The following is a 15,002-nucleotide window of genomic DNA, read 5'->3' as shown; positions in this document are numbered from 1 at the left end:
CATGCGTTTAACAAAAAGGCAGCGGTTTTAAAAAGAAAAGTACTATTAAAGTGGACGTTAAGCCCTGTGAGAACATTCAAATACGAACCTTAACCACTAGAAGCACTTAACTCCTCACCTTAAAGGTCCTTAAAGGGTGTTTGCAGACCATTGTGTACATTTGCAAACATCTTCCCTGTCAATAGAGATGAATGGCACATGAAAATGCTTGTTAGTCATTTAAATGATTAGAACGTAAAGTCGTTGAATGCTACTCTTAGCCACTGTAACATTATATTTTAACACTAAGACTGTGCTTAAAGGGAAAAAAACTGTTTAAATATTTCCTTTAAGTTATATTGCGTGTAGACGTTTTTAAAAAATCTATTCCTGAATGAATGTTTGCAAAACAAATTAAATGCAAGTATATTGTATTCAAAGTTAAATACAACCGAATGCTACATAAGTACTGTAATTGAATTTTGTGCACATGTTTAAAAAAAAAAAAAAAAAGTGATTATCACATACTAGCGATCACGGAATGCCAATGGTACACGTTTATTTACTTTTTCAAATATTCCACAAACAACTCTTGCTTACGTAAAAAGAGAACATATCGTAAGTGAACAAACAAATCATGTGCAGGATGAAAAATTTAAATAAGCTAATGAACAAAAAGTCAATTTGTTGTACGAAAAATAAGAAGTTTTATTGACCCATTCAAGAAAAAAGGTCACAAGTGTCCATTTTTTTTTCCTCCCAACCGGTGCATGTAAGCACACATTAATATCTATTTAGAGAGATACGTTTCCACTGCCTCCTCGAGGTCATCACTTTGTGATATAGAGTGACACACATTAGCAGATGGCGGTGGTGGTTAAAGCAATGCGTGATGAAAGCAGTCAAGTGGTTGTGCATGTGCGTGGCCCCACCTCGTCGTCATCCTTCTCATCTTCAGGCTTCTAATGAGGCCTGGGCCAAGATACTGAGAGCTCTTCATCAAACTCACAAGAGTCCTTTAAGCTCTTTTGATAGTTGGCACCAATTCCTCACTTGAGTTGGGAAACACTGATGGACATTAAATTCCTGCTGGATCTTTGCCTCCGCATTGACTGCAGACTCAAAGTTCAACTTTGATTTAATGATATCTTATAAATGTGTCAGAGGTATTTTTTTTGCCGTCACGCACTGACAAATGTTACACAGAAGGAAATTGAAGACCTCAGCCAGCTTGTCATGAATATCTAAATCAATAGGCTTCGCTTGGTTTGTTTTTTTTAGGATGATGCCGATTTTAATATTTGACAGAATTAATATCTGATTATTTGGCTGATTATGATAATTAAATATACATCTAATCAATAAAACAACAGAAACAATAAATATGAATTACAGGCACAGCATTTCACTGTTTAACAATACTTTGATTACCTTTGCAGCCATTTTTTGGGGGGCTCTTTTTAGAATGTCATTACATTGGACCTATTTTACGTAAAGCCAGATTGCAAAAACAGAAATGGTAAAAAAAAAAATCAGACTTTTATCTGATATTATACTATATTACACCAAACTGCATTGCACAACTACCACATTGCATAACACTAATTTTGTTACTCTTCGCATTAGTTCGACAATTCAATGGCCATCCACAAGTTGGTGACACACTTTTTTAGATTTACAGGGTAAAGATTAAAGATGAAGAGTGAAACTAGAAAGTGGATAGTTTACAACTTCAGTCTGTTTTTTGCTTAACATTGCATGTCCTCTGTAATCCTGCTTTTTACACCCACGGAAAACATTAGCATTATTTTCCTTTGTATTTGGCCCTTCCCAAAATAGGATTTGTTTCCTGTAAACACACAAAAAGATCATTACACTCTTATCAGTGTCTGTACATTTTTTTTCTCTTACTATAGTTGCTTTCGCTCATGTTTGCATTATTTTGAACGTATGTTAAAAGAGCTTAAAAACAAATTTGCAACACAATATAAAACTGCTGCATCACACTCAACATATTCATAATGCCATTTTATTTCACAACTAAGCCAAGATATAGTAAAAATCATTGAATCTCTTGTTGCAAAAGTATATACGCCGTTCATTTCGTGGTTATATTGTGGGAACAACGGCTCACAGTTGAGAACTAATGCTGAAGATCGGAAGTGAGAATGATCGTATCGAACGCAGTCAATGTTGCTCATCAGCGCGATCATAACGTCACGTTGCTTTGTTTGGCCTTTTAATTCAGGCGCTCGCCGTGAGTATCGACTTGCGTCTGATGAACTTGATTGAGCGTGAGAGACTAATAGGAAATTCACTTTATTATGTGCGCACAATCGTTTTGTTACACGCAAACACACACACACACACATTGGCTGTTCATTGGCAGACTTTGTGGAGCCTGAAATTTAAATGAATTCAAATGTCAATAGTGCAGAAGGAAACATCAGAGATGAATGTTGCAATACAATTTTTTTTTTTTTTTTGGAAAACAAAAGTTCCAAGTCCATTCTGAAATGAGGATGACATCAGTGTGCATTGGGAAGTTGACACCATTAGCTGAGAGCCGATGATTACTGCCGGATCATGTTGTTCGATACACATTTCCAGACATGAGCCAAATTGCGTTTGACAGACTTTGCAGTGCGGAAATTTTCTTTTCTAAGTGTCACCCAAGTGTAAGGGGGTGGACTGGCGGTGATAATGTGACATGCAAAGCTTGACCTGTGTAGATTGCGGTTAAAAAAAAAAAGTGTTAGCAGTTTTATACTGCCTTAAGCAACAGATATTGAAACACTAACAGTGGAGCAACTTGTGTAGATAGACAATTCAACAATGCATGTTGTCATGCATTCTTTATCCTCTGCTGAAAATGACTAGTATGAATGCAGTTGTTAAATTCTTCTCGGTATTATACTGCACCCAAGATACACGAACTAGAAGGAGCAGCAATTGTATTAATTGCAAATGATGGCAAAATGCTGCATACAGAGTGGGGCGCTGTTATCCACACTTAACAAGTACACTATCAAAGGAGGAGGAAAATAATGACATACTTGATGGAAAGTTGAACTGATTGTATATGAGAAATGCGACACTAGCATTGAAACGGGTATTCAAAATGTTCAGAGTTCATCCTATACTAGTAACACGTTAGCATTTTTTTTTCTTCAAACAGTTTTATTTTTTATAGCTACTTTCTTTTTTAAAACAAAGCCAGCGGTTCAAATGTGCTCGTATACACAAAATATGATCCTGCCTCAGTGGAATCAACACAAACGATTCAACAGTAATTTTATTTCCACCCAGAAACCGTTGTGTACTTTCCACCAACCGCAGGTACAACTCGCACTTAATGCTTTTTGCGAGAACACAAACAAAACGTGAGCCAGTCAGAATGTGATGCATTTAAAGTGCCGTCCGAGGTGAAACGTAATATATAAATGATCTTCAGTGTTTATTTTTGACTAATTCGGACCACTGGCAACAGCCTTAAGGCAGAGATGTTTAAGTGTAGTGGTAGCAGGAGAAACTTGACAGGGAAATTGTAGTGGGGGCTGGGTGGTGGGTTTGTTATTCCACAATTAAATTATATAGACTGGGTGGAATCACCCCTGACAGGGCAGACCAATTTATGTGTGCGTGTGTATTTGAAAGTGACCGAGTGTGAAACTCAATCCCTCCAACAAGGCCACGGAGGCTACACCGGCCGGGAGAATGTGGAAAGCGAGTCGGAAGGACGAGTGAATTAAAGAGAACGACAAGTAGTAAGATCAACAGTGCGGAGCGCACGGTGTATTTTGGGGATGAGTGGGTGTTAGCGTAAACACGGAAACTCCCGCGTAATGAGTCCATTTGGACCACTTGTGACAACATTAGCTTCAAACAAACCCAAGTGAACGCTCGCTGTGGGGTGTTTTGATGTTTGCCTGCTACCTTTCGGCTGTTTTCGACAATTTGAAATGAATGCTTTGATTGTGCTTCTGCCAATATTTGTCACAAGAAATAATATTTGTAAAAAAATGCACAATGCATCAACTTTTATGAATTGCTTCATCCACAGTAAAGTGGACATCAGATAGAAGTGACATACTGTTTTTATTTATATTTTATATCTAACAAACAGGGCAATTTTAATGACCATGTTATAACACATGTTTTGCACATTACATTGAAGAAAGGAAGCAAATGCCAACCTCATTTATTACACTGAAGAAAGGAAGCAAATACCAAGTTATAATTTTATGTTGACCTTGCAACATTTATTATTTTTGTCAAATTTCACCACACGACAATACTTTTGTTACGCAACGAACACATTAGAACACTTGGAAATACACTGGTTTTAACAATTTTACAGATATACGATTTTTAAAATACATTGTTCTAACACATATATTGCGTAAAACTATTTAAAATCATTGATTTCACTATGAACCTTTTTCTTTAATTACACAGCTCCCATATATATTAAATTGTTGCTAATTTTTCCCCAAATCACATGCTGGTTTTCCCTAGTTTGTTGCGCAATATACTAGAGCTGTAATTGTTGAGTTTTTAACCTTAAAAAACACATGTAAATACTTTGAATGCTTTTTTGGTGTGATGGCCGTGATACAGTATTATACCTTTGTCTTCTGTGTTTTGCTGCAGTATATTTTTCCCGAGCGCGTATACACAAGGTGCTTTTGGATGCATTTGGCCATCCCGTGAGTGTTATGTTGTAAAAAGACCATCTTATGAGCTTTCAGTGCTTTGGAAAAAAGCACAAAAAAGCCTTTTGGTCCCCACTGAGTTGCTTTGATGGAACAGCTTTATGCCTTTGCGTAGCTTCCTCTACTTTCTCCCGTTGTCTAATTTTATATTCAGGCATGAAAACCTGCGAAAATGTTTGTGAGGCCACTAGTGTCCGTTTGTCTGTGATGAAGGCCAACTTTGAGGTTTTTCAAGAAAGGTGGTGAGTTTTTAGAAGAAAAAATGAAAAATTTCAAGACAGGAAATGTTTTGCAAGAAAAATTGGTTGTTTTGGAGAGGTTTCTTTGGCTAACAGAAACGTCAAAACATAAAATTAAGAACTTCATAATTAAAAACAAGAACTACGCCAATAAAGTTAAAATATATTATTCATTGATTAAGATAAGTGGTACAGATAATGGATGGATGGATATAATTTTTTGTTTGTGTTGAAATTGCCGCTTTGGGGAGACTGCACTTTGAGGATTATTTGTATGTTTTGTCTCCATTGGGATTAGTGTGGATTGGAATGACATTTATTGTGATGTGCATCAGCGCACGCTTCCTGGAACTCTGCTAATGAATCTGTTTTTCCTCTCTCACCCTCTCTCGCTCTCCTGCTTTTTCTCTGTGCAGCACTCTCAACAACAACAACATCACCCTCATCCCGCTGTCCAGCTTCAACCACATGCCCAAGTTGCGGACACTGTGAGTACAAAACACACACGTGCATGAGTCAGGTGCATGGACTAGTAATGGAAACCTCGGTGAGAATGCACGGACAGATTTAGTCGTGAATTTGAATTCAGACAGGAAAGTTTCTGTAACAGTTCTCGAGATCTCATCAAAATCTTTTGTTGACCTTGTAAATACATGTTGTTCCACTCATAGTCATTCAGTGTATATCAAAAGAGCTTATAATTGATTTGGAGAACATATTTTATGGTTGTATAAGCAGTATTATAGCTAGCGAATAGCAAAATCGCGGTGGTAAACAAGAACCACAACTAATTCAGCAAAGAAGAAGAGCCCAGAACAGTAATTCTCAGCTGGTGGATCAGGACCCAATGTTCTTTTTTTGACAGCAATTGTTGTCAGCAAGTGGCAGTACAAGGCAAAATGGCAGCCCCCTCAGATGGATTAAAAAAAAAGATGTTTCTGCTTAATTCAGAATATTTCAGAAACGTGATGTTAATCAGAATGCTGTGCTGAGATGCATCAAATATGTTTTTGCAAGAATTTTGAAGACTTGCTCTTTATTGGGGTGCGCTGAAAGGCACTTGAACAGTTGAGAACCAGTGGTCGAGAATCCTCATATCAACCTTTGTGGATTTCAATGGACCTCCGCTCATTGTTGTTCCACATTTAATTAATCACCTATTGGCTCATTCTTTTTTTTTTTTTTTTTTATTCGCGGGTGCAACTGTCCTTAAAAATACAATTTTATCACATTTGTAGTGTTTTTCATTACTATTGTGACAGGCAAAAATTAACATGGGCCAATATGCTGTCGGCTAACAATTTGTGGCTAAATTACATGTGTGAATGTTTCTATTTTATTGACCAAGGTGTTGTAGTTTCTTTCTGTAGAGTAAGGGTGGCGTAAGAATTTGATCCCCTGGAGAAAAGCTTTTATTTTTTTTATCTATTATGTATAAACCCACACAACACAGGACAGATTCCCCAAATCCACTTGTGCTTCGAGACCATTTTTCTGCTCAAATTTGAACGGCAGCTCCCGTCCCCCAGCCAATCACAAAACGCTCGTGTTTGTGTGCACGTGCGCTCGTCCCACCACTTCAAATCAGCCTCACAAAATTGGATTTCGGGTTGCTGCGCAGCTCTACAAGTTGATGGCAGATTGAGTGGCGAATCACCAATATCCAATATCTTTTAATCAGAAGGCCTCGCGCGCCGCTTCTCTTGTCTGTCAAAGCCGACTGACGGAGTGACTGCCTACTGCCTCAGCTTCAGCTTCCTTTACCATCAGTGTTTGCATGTCAATACTCTGCTGTCTTCTCATTCAGTCATTCTCTCTGCCAAGGAGTCGCTATCGAGTATTTCTTAGGAAGAAGATAATTATAGAAATGCTCTAGATCACAGATGTCAAACTCAAGGCCTGGGGTCCAGATACGGCCCGCCACATCATTTTATGTGGCCCGCGAAAACAAATCGTGCATCATATTCGTGCGTCATTACTAGAATTGCAAATTGTCTTCACTTTTAATAATATCTTTTTGTTTTTTAATATTTGACCAGTTTTTACTCGTCTGATTTGAAAACAAGTTATTTGTCAGTTTGTTTTGTAGCTTTTACTGTATATAATATGAGGTGCTCATACATTTATTTGGGTTAACAGTCATTATGGCCCTCCGAAAGAAGCTATGACTACAATGCGGCCCGTGAAAATAATGAGTTTGATACCCCCTGCTCTAGATTCTTTTTGAAGAATTTGGTGTTGTGGCTTTTAAGCAAGCAACAACAAAAAAAACTGCCAAAACATGGGAGTGAGCATTGATGCTAATGATGTCCTGTAAATGGAAATTTAGCAGGAGATACTATTTGTGATGAGCCGGTGTTGATACCAATTTAAAACTGTTGAGGCACCGCTGTTAGTCACCTCTTGACTTGAGGTCTCATTACATAATTCAAATAAACGACACTCGCTAAATTTGATTTAACGGTAATAAAAATGTGCCCTTGTGGCTCGAGGACACACACAACATGCAAATCTACACTTCTGGCATGTCAACACAAACACACACACTTCTGGCCAAGTCACCAAAAACACACACATGCAATTCTGACCTTAGTTACACAATAAAGCCAATCAAGTGTCCACAAATCCAGCAGGCACCACAGAAGCTCAACACACAGTACATACGCACACACACAGAGCATTGTGCCCCGTGTTTTAATCCTACTTGTCAGTAATTAAGGCTGTAACCAGGGGTGGGCCGAAACGCGGCTATATCCAAGCGGGAGTTTGACTATAAACTGGATTTATAATGGGAGCGCGGTATTAAAACCTACTACCCCCGCTGCTAGCATCAATGAGCCCATCTCTGTTCCATAACAGGATTTGTCCTCGGCTTTATTACAAAGGGAGGCCTGTCTTGTGAAAGGCCAGATATCCCGGCCGGCATATAATACGCTGACAAGACATCCTGCCATTTTTCCGCTCTCCTCCTCCCGCCCCCTTGTGACTCTTAAGGTGTCCGCCTGTGGAGTCTCTCAGCTTTGTGGTAAAAAAAAAAAATCCCTTAATGCACCTAACACTGAACATTAGCTCGCCAGGAGCTCGTTTTCTACAGGATTTAGTGGCGTAAGTGCCACTTAGACGACAGACACATGATTGTCTCGTATGGACATTAGTTGCACATGATGTCAGGTGTTAATTGGAAAATCATACCATCGGCTTGATTTTTCTCACTGTGTTCCGTCTCGTTTGTGCAATGTTACAGGAGATTCTCATTTCAAACACACGGTAGATTTTTGCCCAATAATAATATTGATAGTCATTTTACAACATGATTATGGCTGTTGAAGTACTTCGTAGAGCTGCACTGCATCACATTTACAGCTGTTCAAAAATTCTGACCCACTGCTGTACCTGCTACCTTTTGAGTTTTTCCCCCTTGCCGACCTGGAGGTTATGATCAGGGGATGTTGAGAATGTGGGCATGTGAAGCCCTTTGAGACGTATCTGTGATTAATGGCTGTATAAATAAACACGATTTGACTAATATTGACAGAATTTTAACACAGAATTTAACAAAAATATACTTTTTTCTTTTGCTTTTGTAGAAAGAAAAAAAAATGTGTCTATTATTTTCCATTCTTAAACATGGGTTGATTTCGACATATACATCGGTTTCTGACTATAAAGCGGAGAAAGCACTTTTTTGTCAAGCTATATATCAACACTGGATAGTGGTCAGGATCGCATCTGAAGTGATTGATTAATCTCAGTTTGAGATTAAGATTATACTCAGAGATAAAAGTGAAGCCTCCACCTTTCTCGGCTGGATGAGAAACATGTTAGCAATTAGCACAGACATCGTAATTGTCAAAATCTACAGGGTTTTTTTTCTACTTGCTTATCTCTAGGCGCCTCCACTCCAACAACCTTCACTGCGACTGTCACCTGTCCTGGCTCTCTGATTGGTTGCGAGCGAGGCGCGGCCTGGCGCCTTTCACTCAGTGCATGGCCCCCGCCCACATGAGGGGCCTGAATGTGCCCGACGTACAGAAGAAGGATTTTGTCTGCAGTGGTGAGTTTGTGTGCATGAGACGTCAATACAGCAGCATTAATGTTATGAAGAAAAAGGTTGTGCAGTGAGACCCCAGCATTCATCTAATCGCATATTTTAGGAGCATTGTGGGCTAAAAAAAATATTTTTTCAATGCATTTTTAATGTACAGACATGCATTGCCTTTACTTGAAAATGTGTTGTTTTGTTTCAATATTTCAGAATAATTGTTTCCGTTTTAGGGAGTTTTCAGCTTTTCGTGCATTGTTTCTGATTTATTTAGTATTTGTTTACCAAGTTGTCTTTAGAAGAAAATCATACAGAAAAAAATACCCCACCCCAAAAAATCCTCCAAATCTGAAAAAACAAACAAAAAAATACCACCACCTAACAAATCCCAAATCAGAAGTAGTTTTAAAAAATAATTAAAAATATTTGTATAGTAATCAATTACTTTTTTCCTCCCTAAATAAATGCAATATGCTTCTTTAATGGTAGTAACGTGGATTTATAACTTTTTAAATGTCTAAAATGTCAGTGTACAGTGTCCTATAAGCCTTCCTAAAAAAATATCTCGAAAGTCATGGCCGAAGACTTTTGCAAAGTGAGTTAAAAATACTCTCAAATGCATAATCTTGGGCTGAGCTGAACTCTTGACTTGAATCCCGCACGCACACTGCACAGCGTCCTTGTCTCCTTATTACACACCGTGTTATCGTGCAGAGCTCGGACAGATCAGCATGAAGGTGTCTATTCTAATGTGACAGCATGCAGAAAAGAGCGTGTTCAGCCAAAAGGCTCCTCGAAGAAAAGCTTTTTTTTTTTCTTATCGCTGTTTAGAGGCGTCTGATTCAGCTCGCCGCTAATAGACTGTCAGGCGGATTTCTCTTTATTAGACTGTAGCCTCATAGCTCCGGCTTCCATTGCCCTGATCAGGACTCCTCACGTTAGGTCTATTTCTCACGCTGGTTGAACCTATCTGCATGAATTTTTTTCTCACCTTTTTAAATAAAGTAAAGTTTCCTTGTAAAGCACCTTTCATTTTCTATGCTTTTAATTTTCATTTCAGGGAATTTATCGGGATTGTAGGGTGAAAAACATCAACATTATATCTCACAATTGCATTTTATTGGTCAGATTGCTTACATTCCTTCGTGTGATTGTATTGGGCTTACTTGGAATTCTTAAGAACATTGATCGGCACATTATATCTCACTGCTCTACTTCTTATTATCGTTTCCATAGCTTAATGCGTTTGTTTACATTTGTATTCAAATTGGGCCAAACGAGGGTAAAACATCATAATAATTTTGCTATTGCTTGTTGAAACAATTGTATCCAAATGGGGCTGATTAGAAGAACATTGGAATTGCATTACCCGCACTCTTTCTTATCATTACACTCGTTTCCCATCGTTTATTTCTCAGATTTTAATTGTCTGTATTGGTCTGCAGGCCCCACCCACGTGGAGTCGCGGACATGCGAGCCACTGGTGGCAGTGTGCCCGCCCAGCTGCACGTGCAACAACAACATTGTGGACTGTCGCCGCAAAAGTCTGTCCGAAATACCCGCCAACCTCCCGGAGGGCATCGTCGAGATGTAAGGCTGCCGTTGACTTTCGTTGACATTTAGCTTATAGTCATGGTTTTGGGGTGTATGTTTAATTATGCTGAGAGTGGGTTTTCAACTCGCTTTAAATTGTATTCAAAAAGAAAAAAAAAACTTTTATTAAGTTGAAGAGAAAGTCAAACTTTTATCCGACCGTATAGTGTGTATCCACTCTGTCCTCCTGTGCATTGTATCTTTTCCAAACACCTGCCAAATACAACATAAAAGCTTCATGGAAAAAAAATACAAGGTAAATAATAAATAAATCTCAGTTTTGAGTTTTAAGAGCTGTTGACATTCTGCTTATGATGCAGTGCAGTTGAACACCATTGCAAACGAAAATACCGATATTGTTAAATGAATAGTTAAGCTTAAGCTTTATTTTCTTTGTAGAGGCAATTATTTTCATTCCGTGCTTCTATTAGACACACACACATTGTTCGATAGTTAATCAAAGTGAAAAAATGACTTAAATAATCCAATAGTGATGTGTACACACAATGAAAATGAACTTTAAAATGATGGGGATGTTTGGGCAGGGCCAGGCTTTAAAGAGGCCTTGAAGATGTTGCATGGATTTTAACAAACAAGCCCAATAAAATAAATTAATTGGACTGTATGGCTTTGTTTCCGTTTAGTCTGCATTTAGGTTGACTTGCAAATCTTTCCCAAGACATCAGTTGGGTCAATGTCAAATTTCTTCCTGCTGGCGGTATGGATCGCTGCCAAATGTGTGTGTACCATTTCGTGTGTGCGCACAGGCAAGTCAATGTCCTCCGTGTTTCAATCATCAGCTAATCGTCACCTCTGCCTTAAAGATTTTTTCATTGTGCCTGTAAAGTGGCTTCCTGTGATGTGTCCTATTCTCTTAAGCCTCTAAGTGCCTTTGTCTCAACCTTGTGTCGCCTCCCGCGAAGGAGAATTTCATTTAACTAGCGCTTATACATTGCCCTTATCAATATCTGCACCTCTTTAATAATGCCGATGCCCTTGTATGAACTGTTACAGGTTGACAATGATGCCTACAGTGCTTTATTAAAGTGGAGATAATGTTTTCGAGAATGTGACACTGGCCAGAAAACAAGCAAGGGTACTCTGAAATTTTAAGGTCCCCTAAAATTTTTTGTCACCATAAATTAAAGCCCTTTTTTGATGGGATACTCAGTGCCTGAACAGAAAACTTCTTAAATCAGAATCGAAAAGAACAACTTAATTAAAAATAGTTTAAATTAGAGTTGTTATGCGCCACAATGATGAAATCATCATGAAAATATTTGTCTTGTTTTGTCATTTCATAAATGGTCAGGTGGTTAATTGGGTGCCAACATTCATTCTGTTAATCCCAGTGTTGCGCATTATAAATTAATTAATTGTAGACAGCATCAATTAAACCTCAGCAGAGCGAGAACTGGCTTGATAATGAAATCCTCTCTCAGTAATACATTCAATCGAGATTTCTTCTTTTATTAGTTTTTCATGTCACAGTGACATTTGTTTTTTCACCTTGATAAGTAAATCTGCCTTCAGTCGCATTTCTGTTGTTGTATACATATTTGTCACAACTGAAAGCTCTTTGTATAATATCCTGGGCAGTTTTGTTATTGATATTGTTCTCATCAAATGAAACAATGAGACCTTACAGCTGTTCTTTACTACCTCCAACCATAATGGCAAACATGTCCGCATGGATGGATGGATGGGAAAGGCACAGGGGTCAAGAGCAGAACAGGGTGCGGGTTAAAGAGTAGGAGGATAAGAGGCTCGGCTAGGATTCCATTCATCATAGTGACAGCTGACCCTGGTCCTCGCCTTGGCTCCTCTCCACACTTCCACAGGTTTTCCTCCCTCATCTTCCATCTTCATGTCCTCCAAACGAGCGGGCATTAAGAATACATGAGCTGGATGCGACTCGACCACAGTGTATTTTTCCAAACGAACCTGCCAGTGTAATCAGTCTTGTAAAGAGGGAGGGGGTGGGGTGTGGGGGAAGATGTAGTACATTGCCATTTGGCCCTTGGCTTGAGAAAGTAGCGTGCAAAATGCTTTGTTTTTGCAGAAATTGTGTATGGAAAACAAAGATTATCAGTGCAGCGTTGCCAGTGACACATGCATTTATCCATCGTGCCAACTTTTGCGTCATTATCGTTGAGCCTTGCCTTCCACAAACTACTGTGCGCATGATGGTCTGCTTCCCGGGTTTGGATCGTTGGTACTGCAGTAAATGAGCCATCCATTCCACTTCTTCCTCTTTTGGGTGGCGCCTATCCCAGCTGATTTGAGGATGAGATGGGGCCACTGCCGAAGCAAGGCCATTGGGGGGGGGCACGTATATCTCAGGGGCTCCGCAAAAAAGTTCTAAACCCCTGAAATTAAAATCGTGATAATCGTAAAATCGTACGAGGAACGAGTACAAATGCGGGGGGATCGTAAAATTCTGGCACCTGGGGAGAGGGCTGAGTCCAAGCATATTTCCGAGGGAGCCAATAGAACTACAACTAAACCATTTTACACAAATATGTTTCTCATCATCAATATACCAAGATCCAACATATCATTTGAACCAGTGTAGGCTTCACCACTGTAAACTGTAACCAAATATAGTTTGTATTTAAAACGACCACATCTTTGCCTTAAAGTCCGCCGCCAAGCTAACAAATAGACGTGAAGGATGAATGGATGTTTGAACACAGCTGCAGCAGCACATGTAGACAGACAATCTAACAGTCTTCGCAGCAATATATTCTTTATCCTCAGCAGAAATCAAACCATCGCTTGATATATGTCTCTTTTCTTTGTGTCTTTACAGTCGTTTGGAGCAGAACCTGATCAAAAGTGTCCCACCTGGAGCCTTTTCTTCATACAAGAAACTCAAGAGGATGTGAGTCTTTCCATACCGGCTGGGAGTTTTTTGTTAAAAGTCTTCTCTCAACTTGCATGAATACATTCAAACTCTCATGGGTTGCATTGTTATGTAACACACACACACGTTAACAGTACAAAGATTGAACCACAAGGAGCGCTTCTATTAACACTTCCTGTGCCAATACTTCCAAAATCCAAATGTGGTCTCCTTACACCTCATGGTAATTTCCACCGATACCATCACAAATGACACTCACAAGGACGTGAGGTCATCGCTCAGCCGCCCAATCATCCTCCGGCGTCCGGGGGTTCCATCATAAATCCGTCTTCATGGACGTGAACGACATGGACGTGCACTAAACATGCCACCGCGTGGGCTTTTCCTCTCGCTCTTTTTCTCTCTCTGCATCACGGCCGTCGCATTTCATCCCATCTGCCTGTCCATCATCCGCCAGCTCATTTACTTACACCTACTTTTCTCGTTTTCTCCTTACCGAGGCGCCTTCCCTTGACCTCTGCTGATGTATGCTGTCGGCGACAGTTCTAGGACATCTGTATCACTAATGCACTAACTGTCCCCCTCCTTCTCCTTCCACAGAGACTTGAGTAAGAACCAAATTTCCGACATCGCCGCCGATGCCTTCAGTGGCCTCCGCTCGCTCACCTCCCTGTAAGTGTTCCGGCACGCACATGCCAGTAAGGACTTCACTGATGACCCAAGCACGATCAGAAGCACTAATCTACATTTACAATATGAATTATAGCATTTGTTATGTGATTATTATTTGAAATTTCTAAACATCCGCAGTCTTCATTTTATGGCAAATCTATTGGCTGCTCCATGGTGGATTTTTTTTTTTTATTTCAAATTTTCCCCAAAGGGCCAGCGAGCTGGTCCACAATGACGTCAGAATCAATTAGTCCTCTGATTGGTTGGTTAGAGCAAGCCAAGGTTGACTAGCAAAACACATCTTTAGCATTCAGCACTCGTGTGCGCACGTCTTGGTTCCATGGAGATATGTTGATACGAGGTGAGGACCTTCATTCAGTCAGGCCGTAGACTTGGTCAGTAGAAAAATAATTTAAATTTGAAAAATGCTTTTTCTTTTGGCATCTACCTTCAAATATAAACTCTGGAGTGGGCTGTTACACACAGATTCACGTTGTAGTTTACTTTTTATTTTACATTTGTTACATTTTCTGTTAATTTGTGATAGTGCTGGTATTAAAAGGTGGATTAGTACCACAGTAGACAGTACCAAATGTGCAGCCCGTCATGCGGCGATATAATTGTATTTTCACTCATTTAACAAATCCAAATATTGTGGCTGACACCCAAAGGGGAAAGGACACACACATTGATTTGTGTGGCTCAGTTTGTGCGTGTAATCACCTAGCGTGTGTGTTGTTTGCGTGTCTCTAAGAGGGCCGAGTGCGATAAGAACATGAAGGACAGTTTAATTTGAATCAATCTGCAGCGTGAAAACGAGACGGACAGACGGACGAGAAAGGGCAGGCAAGGTGAATCCTCTGCTGGGTGTTTCGAGTGACGCACGCACACACATA

General features: G+C 39.5%; 1 protein-coding gene across 5 annotated transcripts in view; it reads left to right on the top strand.

Moving 5' to 3' along the window:
- Positions 1–15,002, top strand: part of slit3 (slit homolog 3 (Drosophila)) — a 170,974-nt gene that overhangs the window by 105,502 nt on the left and 50,470 nt on the right. For 4 of the 5 annotated variants that reach the window (XM_088398680.1, XM_088398590.1, XM_088398507.1 and 1 more), the window contains 5 exons: positions 5,350–5,421; positions 8,824–8,987; positions 10,421–10,565; positions 13,381–13,452; positions 14,035–14,106. In XM_088398680.1, coding sequence (XP_088254806.1) covers positions 5,350–5,421; positions 8,824–8,987; positions 10,421–10,565; positions 13,381–13,452; positions 14,035–14,106 — 525 coding nt within the window. Of the gene's footprint in view, positions 1–4,807; positions 4,937–5,349; positions 5,422–8,823; positions 8,988–10,420; positions 10,566–13,380; positions 13,453–14,034; positions 14,107–15,002 lie in introns of those variants that run through there. The other variant, XM_088398761.1, reaches the window with a different exon arrangement.

This window comes from Syngnathus floridae, chromosome 1, assembly GCF_059516105.1.
Source record: "Syngnathus floridae isolate MCC-2025c chromosome 1, RoL_Sflo_1.0, whole genome shotgun sequence".
Taxonomy (NCBI): domain Eukaryota; kingdom Metazoa; phylum Chordata; class Actinopteri; order Syngnathiformes; family Syngnathidae; genus Syngnathus; species Syngnathus floridae.
The sequence above is the reverse complement of the archived record's forward strand: the minus strand, read 5'-3'. Positions and strand labels throughout refer to the sequence as shown.